This window comes from Cetorhinus maximus, chromosome 1 (assembly GCF_964194155.1).
Source record: "Cetorhinus maximus chromosome 1, sCetMax3.hap1.1, whole genome shotgun sequence".
NCBI lineage: Eukaryota > Metazoa > Chordata > Chondrichthyes > Lamniformes > Cetorhinidae > Cetorhinus > Cetorhinus maximus.
This window is the reverse complement of record NC_135879.1, coordinates 161,937,423-161,951,284: the sequence shown is the minus strand read 5'-3', so window position 1 is coordinate 161,951,284 and position 13,862 is coordinate 161,937,423. Positions and strand designations below refer to the sequence as shown.

The 13,862-nt window shown below is 42.3% G+C and overlaps 1 protein-coding gene across 4 annotated transcripts in view; it reads left to right on the top strand.

Moving 5' to 3' along the window:
* Positions 1 to 13,862, top strand: part of LOC144684808 (kinesin-like protein KIF2A) — a 158,333-nt gene that overhangs the window by 55,923 nt on the left and 88,548 nt on the right. For all 4 annotated transcript variants that reach the window (XR_013577571.1, XM_078549081.1, XM_078549070.1 and 1 more), the window contains one exon: positions 1,343 to 1,397. Coding sequence is in view for 3 of the 4 variants with exons in the window: in XM_078549081.1 (XP_078405207.1) it covers positions 1,343 to 1,397 (55 nt within the window). In the remaining variant the exon portion in view is untranslated. The remainder of the gene's footprint in view (positions 1 to 1,342; positions 1,398 to 13,862) is intronic.

Genomic DNA, 13,862 nt, shown 5'->3' with positions numbered 1-13,862 from the left:
TTCAAAGTAGCTTTAGGTATATTTTATTTTGAAAGTTGCACAATATCCACGAGTAGTGTATGTTTTTATGTTATCAGAAAGTAATGTTCACATTTTTACATCCTTCTATGATTTTGTGCAGTTTTACCAAATCATTTTTTAGTAACTTTTGGTGTTAATATTTTTTTTTAAAGTGAAGAAAAGTTTGTTTGACTTTTGTAGAGGCAGTTTGGTACTTCAGAGTAAAATGCTTATTTAAAGACTGACTTTAGTTGCTTCAGTTTGTACTTTCATATGTGATCATATTTCGTTTTATGAGTATAAGGCATCTGATTATGAGGCTATCTAACTCATATGGGGGTAAAAAGAACCTTAAACTTACATTATTTAAAAATAAAATGCAATGTGCCTTTTTTTTTGTTAGCTTCAAACTCTACATGCATTTCCTGCAGCTTTGCAATAATTTAACATAGCATTACAGATGGTAGCCACAGTTACATGTTATATACCAATGAGCCTACTGAAGATTTTATGTTGAAGTGGTTCTAAGTGATTATATTGGTTAAGTCTACAAGTTTGATTTGTTGGCCTGGAAGCATTTTTAAAATTTATTCGGAAGATGTGGGAGTCACTGGCTAGGCCAACATTTGTACATTTGTTGCCCATCCCTAATTGCACTTGAGAAGGTGGTGGTGAGCTGCCTTCTTGAACTGCTGCAGTCCATGTGGTTTAGGTGCACCCGTAGTTCTGTTAGAAAGGGAGCTCCAGAATTTCGACCCAGCAACAGTGAAGGAATGACAGTATAGTCCAAAGTCAAGACGGCATGGGGCTTGGAGGGGAATTGCAGGTGGTGGTGTTCCCATGTGTCCGCTGCTCTTGTCCTCCTAGGTTGTAGAGAGAGTGGGTTTAGAAGGTGCTTCAAAGAAGATTAGTGAATTGCTGCTGCACATCAGTGATGGAGGGAGTGAATGTTTAAGGTGGTGGATGGGGTGCCGAACAAGCGGGCTGCTTTGGCCTGGATGATGTTGAGTTTCTTCAGTGTTGTTGGAGCTGCACCCATCCAGACAAGTGGAGAATGTTCCAAAACTCTGCTGATTTGTGTCCTGTAGATGGTGGGCAGGCTTTGGGGAGTCAGCGGGTGAGTTACTCAACACAGAATTTCTAGCCTCTGACCTGGGCTGGTCCAATTCAGTTTCTGGTCAACGATAACCCCTAGGATGTTGATAGTGGGGGATTCAGCAATGGTAATGCCATTGAATGTCATGGGGAGATGGTCATTTCCTGATACTTGTGTGGCATGAATGTTATTGCATGCATGATTAGAACAACTTGTGCTACAACTGAAACTTTGTTTTCCTTTTAGATCGATGAGCAACGAATATGTGTTTGTGTAAGAAAACGACCACTAAACAAGAAAGGTATAATAATTTTTAGTTGATTTTATTTTTAATCTGCAAATTGATCCGATTATTTTATCCAAACTCTAATTGATCTCTAATCAAAATATCCCTAACATAAACGACAGTACTGGAAAAAGTTATGCAGTACATGCAACTGACCCCATAAGTTAATAACACTTTTAAGTTTGGGAGTTTTTTTACTAGTTACTTCCTTGAGTTCAGTGCCACTGGTCAGTTTTGATACTGAGCTACCATCCTCTGCCTCTCACTCTCCCACGAAAAAATGTGCCATAAATAGCCAATAATGAGTGAAGCATGGTCAGACCCAAGTCTGAAAAGAGAACCTTTTATTACAGGACATATCACGTGCTATTACATGATGTTCTTGACTTTGATGAATGTTTCTTTCAGACTGATTCTACTCAGTATAAAACAGTAGTTATAAGAAACTCCTTCCTTTGCTAATGTGTGTCAAAAACAGCAAAGATGCATCTCCTCTGCTAAAACATCAACGGAAGACTGAACTCCGAAACATAGTTATTTACTTTCCAAATCAGTACTGGCCAATGACTAGGCTTTTACATATGAAGACTTAAGACTGACTTGTGAGCTACACACAATTGAAACTTACAACCCTGGTTGCTGATTAGAGTTGGCTGTCAAAGGATTCTGTTCTGCTTCCCCTTGAACCAAACTCAAACCGTCAATCAGTATAACTGTCAGTCAAACAGTGCCACATGTGCACAATCCTCCGCGTAAAGTTTTGCAGTATAAATTGCCTGCACATTATCTCGGAGCTTCTGAGCGTGCCACCCGATTTTAGAATCTGTGGAAATATTGGTGGGTTTCAATCTGTAAATTCCCTTGAATCTTCAATATTATCTCCACTAAGCCATCTCTTAAGAATAAACATTGTCAGGCTCTTGAAGCTCTCCTCTTGGCTCAAATGCCTTCAGTTAATCTCCAGTTTGGTTGACCTATTTTTCCAATGCCTGGTTATTCATGCTGCACTATGGCAACAAAACTTGAGCACAGTTCTCCAGGTGTGACCTAAGCAGTGTCTTATACAGACATTATCAGATTCTAGGATTTGTGCTCTAGCTCTTTGGGTATGTATCTGAACATCCATAGAACCATAAAAGTTTACTATATAGAAGACGGCAACTCAGCTCATTAAGTCTGTACCGGCTCAAAGTTATCCTTTGCCCTGCTGTCTTTCCATAGCACTGTATCTGCCTCTACTTCAAATGCTTTGCTCATCCGGTTGGTTAACCAGTTTTCTAATTGTGCTGCTTCATGTTGTCTTGAACTATGATTGAAATTTTGTAACAAGACTTTTGTGAAACACCTTCAGTAATTTCTGAAAGTTGACATATTTTACTGCATTCCAAGATCAGGTTTTCACGCTATTGCCACCTTTTTAGAATTCTCCTTCTATTCCTAGTAAATTGCAGTCACTGATAACAGCTGCATCTGTTTTGGTTCACTTCTTCCATTGTACATAAGAATCATTATATTGAGTTTAAAATCCCTGTTTCTCTGAGGTTTATCTTGTGTTCATATTTTTAAAAAAAGAAATCAGTCGGGGAAAATGTTGGACCGCAAAGAAAATGGGTAAATTTAGAGAAAATGGGTTTAAAAGCTTTATTAGAAATACCATCTTATTTATAGTGGAGTCATGAATTATACATGGGATAATTTCTTTGACAAAGACATGCTGGTCATTTATCCTTAGAGGAAGTGGTTACATATCGTTACATAGGATATACGGAACAGAAACAGGCCATTTGGCCCAGTCAGTCCATTCAGGTATTTATGGTCCATTCAAACCTCAACCCAGCATAACTATCTAATCCTTGCTCCCTAAAGCTTGTACCACTTCAGCTGTGGCTCAGTTCATAGCACCCTCGCCTTTGAATCAGAGGGTTGTGGGTTCATGTCCCACTCCCGGAAACCAAGAACTGTGATTGTACTCGAAAGAGTTGCAATCTGTGACTGTTGATAACTCGAAAGAGTTTCCCCTTAAATGCATCTATAATTGCTTCAACCACTTACCGTGGTAACGAGTTCCACATTCTTCTAAATTCCCCATTGGATTTCTTGCTGATTATTTTATATTGATGGCCTCTAGTTATACTCTTCACCACCAGAGGAGATATTTTCTCTGTATGAACTCTATAAACACTGTTCATAACTTTAAACACCTCCATGAGGTCACCCCTCAGCGTCCTTTTTTCAAGTGAAAAGAGATCCAGCTTGTCAATCTTTTCCTGATATATGTTCCCACGGATTTCTAGTCTCATTCTTGTAAATCTTCTCTGCTCCCTCTCCAGTACCTCTATATTCTTTTTATAATGTAACCAGAACTGCACTCAATACTCTTAAGTGTGGACTAACCAAGGCTCGATAGCATAACTTAAAATAAAAACAAAATACCATGGGTGCTGAAAATCTGAAATAAAAATAGAAAATACTGGAAAAGCTCAGGTCTGGCAGCATCTGAGGAGAGAGAAACAGTTAACGTTTCAAGTCCAATATTACTCATCAGAATGATAGTGTCGCTTCCCTACTACTTAATTCTATCTTTCTAGAAATGAAGCCTAGTGCTTGGTTTGCCTTTTTTATACAAACTTCTTAACCTGTGGTGCAACTTTTGGCGATTTGGCGTAGTTGTACTCTGAGATCCCTTTGTTCCTCCCTATGTACTGCGTCCCATTTCATAACAGCATAAGAACGAGGAGCAGGAGTAGGCAATTCAGCCCCTCGAGCCTGCCCCGCCATTCAATACGATCATGGCTGATCTCATTTCAGCCTCAACTCCAATTTCCCGTCCTCTCCCCATAACCTTTCAACCTGTTACTAATTAAAAATCTGTCTATCTCCTCCTTAAATTTATTCAGTGTCCCAGCATCCACTGCACTCTGAGGTAGTGAATTCCACAGATTCACGACCTTTTGAGAAAAGTAATTCCTCCTAGATTTAAATCTACCACCTCTTAGCCTAAAACTATGGCCTCTCGTTCTAGAATGCCCCACAAGGGGAAACATCTGCTCCACGTCTACTTTGTCTATCCCCTTTAGCATCTTATATTCCTCAATTAGATCTCCTCTCATCCTTCTAAACTCTAGCGACTATAGGCCTAAACTGCTCAATCTCTCCTCATAAGACAAGCCCCACATCTCTGGAATCAATCTAGTGAACCTCCTCTGAACTGCCTCCAATGCAACTACATCCTTCCTCAAGGGGACCAAAACTCTGCACAGTACTCTAGGTGTGGTCTCACCAATGCCTTGTACAGTTGCAACAACACTTTATTCCTTTAGCAATAAATGCCAAAATTCCATTTGCCTTCCTTATTACCTGCTATACCTGCATACTAGCTTTCAGTGATTCATGCACGATGACACCCAGATCTCTCTGCACAGAAGCGTTCTGAAGTTTCTCTCCATTTAAATGATAAGTCGCTTTTTTATTCTTCCGACCAAAATGGATAACCTCACACCTAACCACATTAAACACCATCTGCCAAATTTTGGCCCATTCACCTAACCTGCCCATATCCATTTGTAAATTTCTTATTTCTTCACTGCAACTTACTTTCCCACCTATTTTGGTGTCACCTGCAAATTTAGCTATAGTACCCTCTATCCCTGAATCCAAGTCATTAATATAGATTGTAAATAGTTGGGGCCCAAGGAATGAATGCTGTGGCTCCCCACTACTTACAGCTTGCCATCCAGAAAAATACCCATTTATCCTGACTCTCTGCTTTCTGTTGGTTAGCCAATCCTCTATCCAAGCAAATATATTACCCCTAACTCCGCGTGATCTTATCTTGTGTATTAATCTTTTGTGCGGCACCTTATCAAAGGCCTTCTGAAGTCCAGATATACTACATCTACAGGATCCCCATTATCCACTTTGCTTGTTACATCTTCAGAGAACTCTAGCAAATTAGTCAAAAACGATTTACTTCTCATAAAACCATGCTGACTCTGATGGATTGCATTTTGACTTTCCAAATGCCCCATTACTACTTCCTTAATAATAGATTCCAACAATTTCCCAACAACAGACGTTAAACTAACTGGTCTATAGTTTCCTACTTTCTGCCTCCCACCCTTTTTGAATAAAGGCATTATATTAGCATTTTTCCAATCCACTTTCCAAAATCCAGGGAATTTTGGATTATTATAGCCAATGCATCCACTATCTCCGCTGCCACTTCCTTTAAGACTTGGGATGTAGGCCATCAGGTCCTGGGGACTTGTCACCCTTTAATCCCAATAGTTTGCTCAGTACTTTTTCTCTAGTGATGGTGATTGTTCTAAGTTCTCCCTTCTTTATACTCTCTGCACCACCTGTTACCATTGGGGTGGTACTGGTGTCCTCCACCATGAAAACTGAGACAAAATATTGATTAAGCGTCTCTGCCATTTCTGCGTTCTCCACTATTAACTCCCCAGTCTCATCCTCCAAGGGACCAACATTCACTTTAGCTACTCTCTTTCCTTTTATATACTTGTAGAAGTTTTTGCTATCAGTTTTTACATTTTGCGCTAGTTTTCTTTCATAATTTACCTTTGCTCTTTTTATTATTTTTTTGGTGACCTTTTGTTGATCTTTAAAAGTTTCCCAATCTTCCAATCTGCCGCTGACCTTTTGCAATTTTGTATGCCTTAAGTTTTGCCTTTATGTTATCTTTAACTTCCTTGCTTAGCCATGGATGCTTTTCCCCCCATCTTACCATCATTCTTCCTCTTTGGAATATAATTTACTTGGGAGGAATTGAATATCTCCTCAAATATCTGTCACTGTTCATCAACTGTCCTACCTTGTAGTCTTCCTGCCCAGTCCACTAGGGCCAATTCTGCCCTCATGCCTATGTAGTTACCTTTGTTTAACTCCAGAACACTAGTGTGGGACTCAAGTTTCTCGTTCTCAAACCGAACTTGGAATTCTAGCATGGTATGATCACTCTTCCCTTGAGAATCCTTTACTATGAGATCATTAATTAATCCCACCTCATTACACAAAACCAAATCCAGAATAGCCTGCTCCCTGGTTGGTTTCACAACATATTGCTCCAAGAAACAATACACTCTATGAACTCTCCCTCAAGGCTACCCTTGCCAATTTGATGAGTCCAGTCTATATGCATATTAAAAGCACCCATGATTATTGCTGTGACTTTCTTACATGCTTCCAGTATTTCCTGGTTTATACTGTGCCTGGCTGCTGAACTACTGTTTGGGGACCTATAGATTATTCCCACCAGGGACTTCTTTCCCTTGCTATTTCTTATTTCTACTCAGACTGACTCTACGTCTTGCTCTCCAGTGCCTATATCATTCCTCACTTTAGTACTGATCTCTTCCTTTACTAACAAAGCTACACCACTTCCTTTTCCTTCTTGCCTATCCTTCCGAAACACTGAGTACCCTTGGATATTCAACTCCCAAACCTGTTCTCCCTGTAACCACATCTCAGTAATCGCCACCAAATCATACTTATTCATCTCTATTTGCGCTGTTAACTCATTAGTTTTATTCCGAATGCCACGCACATTCAGATACAAAGCCTTTAAGTTTGCCCTATTGTCAATTTTCCCTACTCTTATATGATTCTTTGGTGCAATATGGCATTCACACACTGAAGAAGTTACACCCCCGATCCTGCAATGACCACATAGGCCAATTGAAGAGGAGAAGTTACACTCTCCGATCCCACAGTGACCACAGAGACTCAAGTTTCCTTTAACCGGTTTTATACAAGTATATGCAAGGGAGCCGCAATCATTCCAAAGAATGAAGACCCAGCTCCCAGATTGATTACATTTCATTACTTTTGTACTTTTTCTTATAATACATTTGAGTAAATTTGAATACATCCAATCGGTCACCAACACACCGGTCCCATGCTAACTCTATCCTATTGACTACATAAATATGTGATTTTGCTAACCAATTATTCTAAAGGATGTATACATAATTATCCAATCAACATTAAAACAAGTACACAAAGACCTTGGTTCCCACAACTCAAGACTGTTTGTGTTTCATCTTTGTCCATTGTATGTCTTCCCATATCTAAGCTAAAGCCATCTGCCCCTTCCCTATGTGAGAGGGGAGTACACTTATTCTAATTTATGTCATACTTTTGTCACCAGTCTGACTCTTAAGGCTATGCAATGTTCATCTGGTATTCTTCAACTCTTTAGCAGCCATGTCTGCCTGGAGATTTTAAGGATTTTTCAGTGAATTCTTATGTATTCTCTTTTAGCATTTTTAATTTCCCCCAAACACACACTCTGTCCCTCCCTTTCACTTTTTGGTAACAATCAGCCTCGTCACTAACCTGCACTCTTACCCTCTCCTTAAACTTTGATTTTTATATTTCCATGCAACTGAACCCTCACCCCCCACTATTTAGTTTCTATCTACAACCCTAATTATGTGATTTGCCAAGGCACTGGTCCCAGCATGATTCAAGTGGAGCCCGTCCGAACGGAATAGCTCCCTCTTTCCGCAGTACTGGTGCCAATGCCCATGAATTCGAACCCATTTCTCCCACACCAATCTTTGAGCCATGCATTTACCTCTTTAATCTTATTGACCTTGTGCCAATTAGCTGGTGGCTCAGGTAGTAATCCAGAGATCATTACCTTTTTGGTTCTGCGTTTTAATTTAGCCCCTAGCTGCTCGTATTCCCTCAGCAGAACCTCTTTCCTCCTTCTACCTACATCATTGGTACCTACGTGGACCACGACAACTGGATCTTTCCCCTCCCACTCCAAGTTCCTCTACAGCCCAGATGAGATATCCTTAACCCTGGCACCAGGTAGGCAACACAGTCTTCGGGACTCTCGATCCTGGCTACAGAGAACTGTATTTATTCCTCTAACTATACTATCCCCGATTACAACTATATTTCTCTTTTCTTCCCCAACTTGAATGGCTCCCTGTACCATGGTGCTATGGTCAGTTTGCTTATCCTCCCTACAGTCCCCGCTCTTGTCCACACAAGGAGCAAGAATCCCGAACCTGTTGGATAAGGGCTGAAGCTCCTGCAGTGTTACTTCCTGGATTCCTCTACCTGCCTCACTCATAATCACACCCTCCTGTCCCTGACCACTGGCCAAATTTAAGGTAGCTAATCTAAGGGGTGTGACTGTCTCCTGAAACACAGCGTCCAGGTAACCCTCCCCCTCCCTGATGTGTCGCAGTGTCCGAAACTCAGACTCCAACTCATCAGCTCTGAGCCGGAGTTCCTCGAGCAATCAACATTTGCTACAGCTGTGGTCACTAGGAACCACAATGGGGTCCACCAGCTCCCACACCATGCAGCTACAACACATCGCCTGGCCCTGCATCTCTGTTTTATTTAATTAGTTTTTCAATTTGTTTTTAAATTTCCTACTGGTCTTTAGTTTATCAATCTATAAAGCATTTCTCCTATTTATCTTTAATCTGAAAGCAAGTTAGAATAGAGATTCAAAATACACTTTTTAAAATCAACTGGAACTCGATCTCTCTGCTGAGTTGAAGCTGAAGTGTTAGGCCTCCGATCCTGGGCCCCAGTAGTCACCTTTAATTTGAAATCAACTTAGAATAGGTAGTTCAAACCAGCAGTTACTTATCAACCAATGAACTTACAGTTTTCCTGTGATGTCACTCCTTGTTTTTTTTCACTCGGCGACAGTGACTGCCGAGGGCTCTCTTCTCAGACTGCTTCACAGCGACAGTGACTGCCGAGGACACTCTTCTCAGACTGTTTCACAGCAACAGTGACTGCCGAGGACACTCTTCCCAGACTGCTTCACGGCGACGGTGACTACCGAGGACACTCTTCCCAGACTGCTTCACGGCGACGGTGACTGCCGAGGACACTCTTCCCAGACTCATTTCTTTTTATGTTCTTATGAAACATGTCCCCTCATGTGACTCTGTCACATGAGCAGGGACATGTTATTAATGAAAAATTAAAGTTTTATTTTATTTTTATTTGCTTTTGGAAACCTCATCCCGCCCTTGGATGAGGTTTCCAAAAAGGCGCAAAGGCCGCTTGGCATTATCGCCTGCCTGCCAGCCATAAGGTTGGACAGGCAGCGAAAAATTTATTTTAATTAATTTTTCACCGGCCATAATAGGCCTTTTAATTGTCGGCGGGCTAGCAATTCCAGTGCTATTGTCTTGACTATTTCTGACTCCTACATCATGAGAGCTATCTTTTCTGTGGTCAGTATTTCCCAGAGATGCTATTACTTATATTTATTTTATGTTTTATGGGCATTAACTAATGCCAGATCAAGGTAGACATTGTGTCTACCAACTATGACTCCAACCAAATGGATTCTCCTAATTTTTATTGCCTTGATTGCAATTTATCATTAAAATCACTTCCTTGTTATCACATACCCTTTCTCTCATTTCATAGAAAAAGTTGTACTATCACATTCTGATCTACTGTCCTTTAGCATGTCCTACTGTTAGTTCATATTTTGTAACTCCTTTATTTAAAAAAGGGGGGAGACAAAAAGCAAGAAACTACAGGCTGGTTAGCTTAACATCTGTCATAGGGAAAGAAGCTATTAGAAGCTATTATTAAAGACCTTCTAGCAGGGCACTTAGAAAAATTCAAGGCAGTCAGGCAGAGTCAGCATGGTTTTGTGAAATCGTGTTTAACTAATTTATTGAAGTTCTTTGAAGAAGTAACATGTGTCGTGGATAAAGGGGAACTGACTGATGTACTGTATATAGATTTCCAGAGGGCATTTGATAAGGTGCCATAACAAAGGTTATTGCGGAAAATAAAAGCTCATGGAGTAGGGGTAACATATTGGCATGGGTAGAAGATTGGCTGGCTAACAAAGCATTGTAGGTATAAATGTGTCATTTTCCGGTTGGCAAGATGTAACGAATGGTGTGCCACAGGGTTCAGTGCTGGGGCCTTGACTTTTACAATCTAAATAAATAACTTGGATGAAGAAACCTTAGTTTTGGTTGCTAAATTTGCTGATGACACAAAGATAGGTAGGAAAGTAAGTTGTGAAGAGGACATAAGGAGGCTAGAAAGGGATATAAGTAGGTTAAGTGAGTTGGCAAAGATCTGGCAAATGGAGTATGCTGTGGGGAAATGTGAGGTCGTCCATTTTGGCAGGAAGAATAAAAAAGCATATTATCTACATGGTGAGAGATTGCAGAGCTCTGAGATGCAGAGGGATTTGGGCATCCTAGTGCATGAATCACAAAAGGCTAGTATGCAAGTAGAGCAAATAATTAAGGATGCTAATAGAATGCGAGGGGAATTGAAGTGGGGAGGCTATGCTGCAGTCATACAGGACATTGGTGAGACCACATTTAGAGTACTGTGTACAGTATTGGCCTCCTTATTTAGGGAAGGATGTAAATGCATTGGAAGCAGTTCAAAGAAGGTTTACTAAACTAATACTGAGAATGGGAGGGTTGACTTGAGGAAAGGTTGGACAGGCTAGGCTTGTATCCGCTGGAGTTTATTAGGGTAAGAGGCAACTTGAATGAAACCTTTAAGATCCTGAGGGGCTTTGACAGGGTGGATGTGGAAAGGATGTTTCCTCTTATGGGAGAATCTAGAACTAGGGGGTCACTGTTTAAAAACATTTAGGACAGATGAGAATTTTTTTCTCTGAAGGTTTTGTGTCTTTGGAACTCTGCTCCTATCGCCTTTTGAGGAAGAGTCTTTGAATATTTTTAAGGTGGAGGTAGATAGATTCTCTTGATAAGCAAGGAGGTGAAAGGTTATCGTGGGTAGGCAGCAATTGGTAGCAGTGGGTAGGAGTTCAGGTTACAATCAGATTAGCCATGACCTTATTGAATGGCGGAGCAGGCTCAAAGGGCCGAGTGGCCTCCTCCTACTCTTCATTCGTATGTTTGTATGTTAGGCATTTCTAATGCTAAAAGATTAGTTAATGTTGTAATTTTCTATCTCCCACAGCATCAACTTTTATTTATTCCTAATTGGTATCTGATATCTGTTAATATAATCAGTTTTTTTAACCAAGCTTAACACAGGTGGTTTTGCTTCCTATGGCTTTACTTTGTATTTGTCTCCTGGTGTAGCAATGCTATTGCTGATTTGTATTCTCCATGGGGCTGCAACCACTTTTTTTGTGCTCACTGGGCTGAAAGGTGTATTCATGTTACTAGGTCTCTATGTTCTCTGTATCTGCTGTGACTCCGTTAGTGACACTCTTGCCTCTTAAGTTACAAAGTTCCAGGTTTGCTCTTGGACTTGAGCACTAAAATCGAGGCTAACACTCCAGTCTGCCTCCTCAGACAGATGCCAAAAGTTCTGTGGCACTATTTCAAAGGAGAGCAGGAAAGTTAACCCCATTGCCCTGGCCAATATTTATTCCTCAATCAAAACCGATTACCATACAAACATGTGAATTAGGAGCAGGAGTGGACCATTCTGCTCCTCGAGCCTGCTGCATCATTCAGTAAGACCATGGCTGAGATTGTGCCCTCAACTCCACATTCCCACTTACCCGCAATAACCTTTGACTCCTATGTTACTCAAGAGTCTATCTATCTCTGCCTTATCCGGTCACCATCACATTGTTGCTTGTGGGAACCAGCTGTGCAAAAATTGACTGTTGTGTTTCCTACATTACAACAGTGACTATTTTTTTTTTTTGCAAAAATATACTTTATTCATAAAATTTCTTCAATCACATTCCAAACCATTTCAAAAACACCATTACAAGGGTACAATCCAGGTTAAACTTTTACAAAATGTATCACCAGGTGCATCAGTACAAACAATATTACAATCATTTACAGCCTTTCATTTTGAGCTGTACAGCCCGAGGGGCTCTAAACAGTTCCCAGTCTCTCAGTGCGCTGTGGCAGAAAGGTCTTAGACAGCGACCCTTCCCCATTGCGCCTTTGCGGCAGCTGCCCCAAGCTTTAGTGCGTCCCTCAGCACGTAGTCCTGGACTTTGGATTGTGCCAGTCCGCAACAATCGGTCGGGGACAACTCTTTGTGCTGGAAGACCAACAAGTTTCGGGCAGACCAAAGCGCGTCTTTCACCGAGTTGATGATCCTCCAGCTGCAGTTGATTTTTGTCTCGGTGTGTGTCCCTGGGAACAGCCCGTAGAGCACAGAGTCCTGTGTCACAGAACTGCTCGGGATGAACCTCGACAGCAACCACTGCATCTCTCTCCAGACTTTCTTTGCAAAGGCACAATCCACAAGGAGGTGAACAACGGTCTCTTCCCCACCACAGCCACCTCGAGGGCAACGTGCAGAGGGGGTGAGACTCCTGGCGTGTAGGAAGGATCTGACGGGGAGGGCCTTTCTCACCACCAGCCAAGCTACGTCTTGGTGCTTGTTGGAAAGTTCTGGCAATGAGGCATTCTGCCAAATGACTTTGACAGTCTGCTCGGGGAACCATCCCACAGGGTCCACCCTCTCCTTTTCCCTCAGGGCCTCTAGGACGTTACGTGCTGACCACTGCCTGATGGACTTGTGGTCAACGGTGTTTTTCTGCATAAATTTTTCCACCAGGGACAGGTGGTACGGCACGGTCCAACTACTTGGAGCGTTCCGCGGCAGCGTGGCCAGACCCATCCTTCGCAACACCGGGGACAGGTAGAACCTCAGCACGTAGTGACACTTGGTGTTTGCGTACTGAGGGTCTACGCACCGCTTGATGCAGCCACACACAAAGGTGGCCATCAGTATGAGGGCGATGTTGGGCACGTTTTTTCCCCCTTTATCTAGAGGCTTGTACATCGCGTCCCTGCAGACACGATCCATTTTCGACCTCCAGATAAAGCGGAAGATGGCTCGAGTGATCGCCATCGCGCAGGAGTCTGGAATGGGCCAGACCTGCGCCACGTACAGCAACAGCGAGAGTACCTCACACCTGATGACCAGGTTCTTACCCGCAATGGAGAGGGAGCGTCGCTCCCACATGCCCAGTTTCCTTTTCACCATAGCCACTCGCTCCTTCCAGTTTCTAACGCATGCCCCGGTCCCTCCGAACCATATCCCCAGCACCTTCAGGCCGTCAGCCCTGACAGTGAAGGGGACAAAGGATCGGTCAGCCCAGTTCCCAAAGAACATGGCCTCGCTCTTCCCACGATTTACCTTGGCTCCCGAGGCCAGTTCGAACTGGTCGCAGATGTGCATCAGTCTGCGCACCGACAGCGGATCCGAGCAGAAGACGGCGACGTCGTCCATGTACAGGGAGGCTTTTACCTGAGTGCCTCCACTGCCTGGGATCGTCACTCCTCTTATGCCCGGATCCTTCCTGATGGACTCGGCAAAGGGTTCTATGCAACACACGAAAAGGACAGGCGAGAGAGGACAGCCCTGCCTGACTCCAGATTTAATCGGAAAGCTATCTGTTTCCCACCCATTGATTGAGACTGCGCTACTGATGTTAGTGTAGAGCAGTTGGATCCAATTTCGAATTCCCTCCCCAAAGCCCATTTTGGA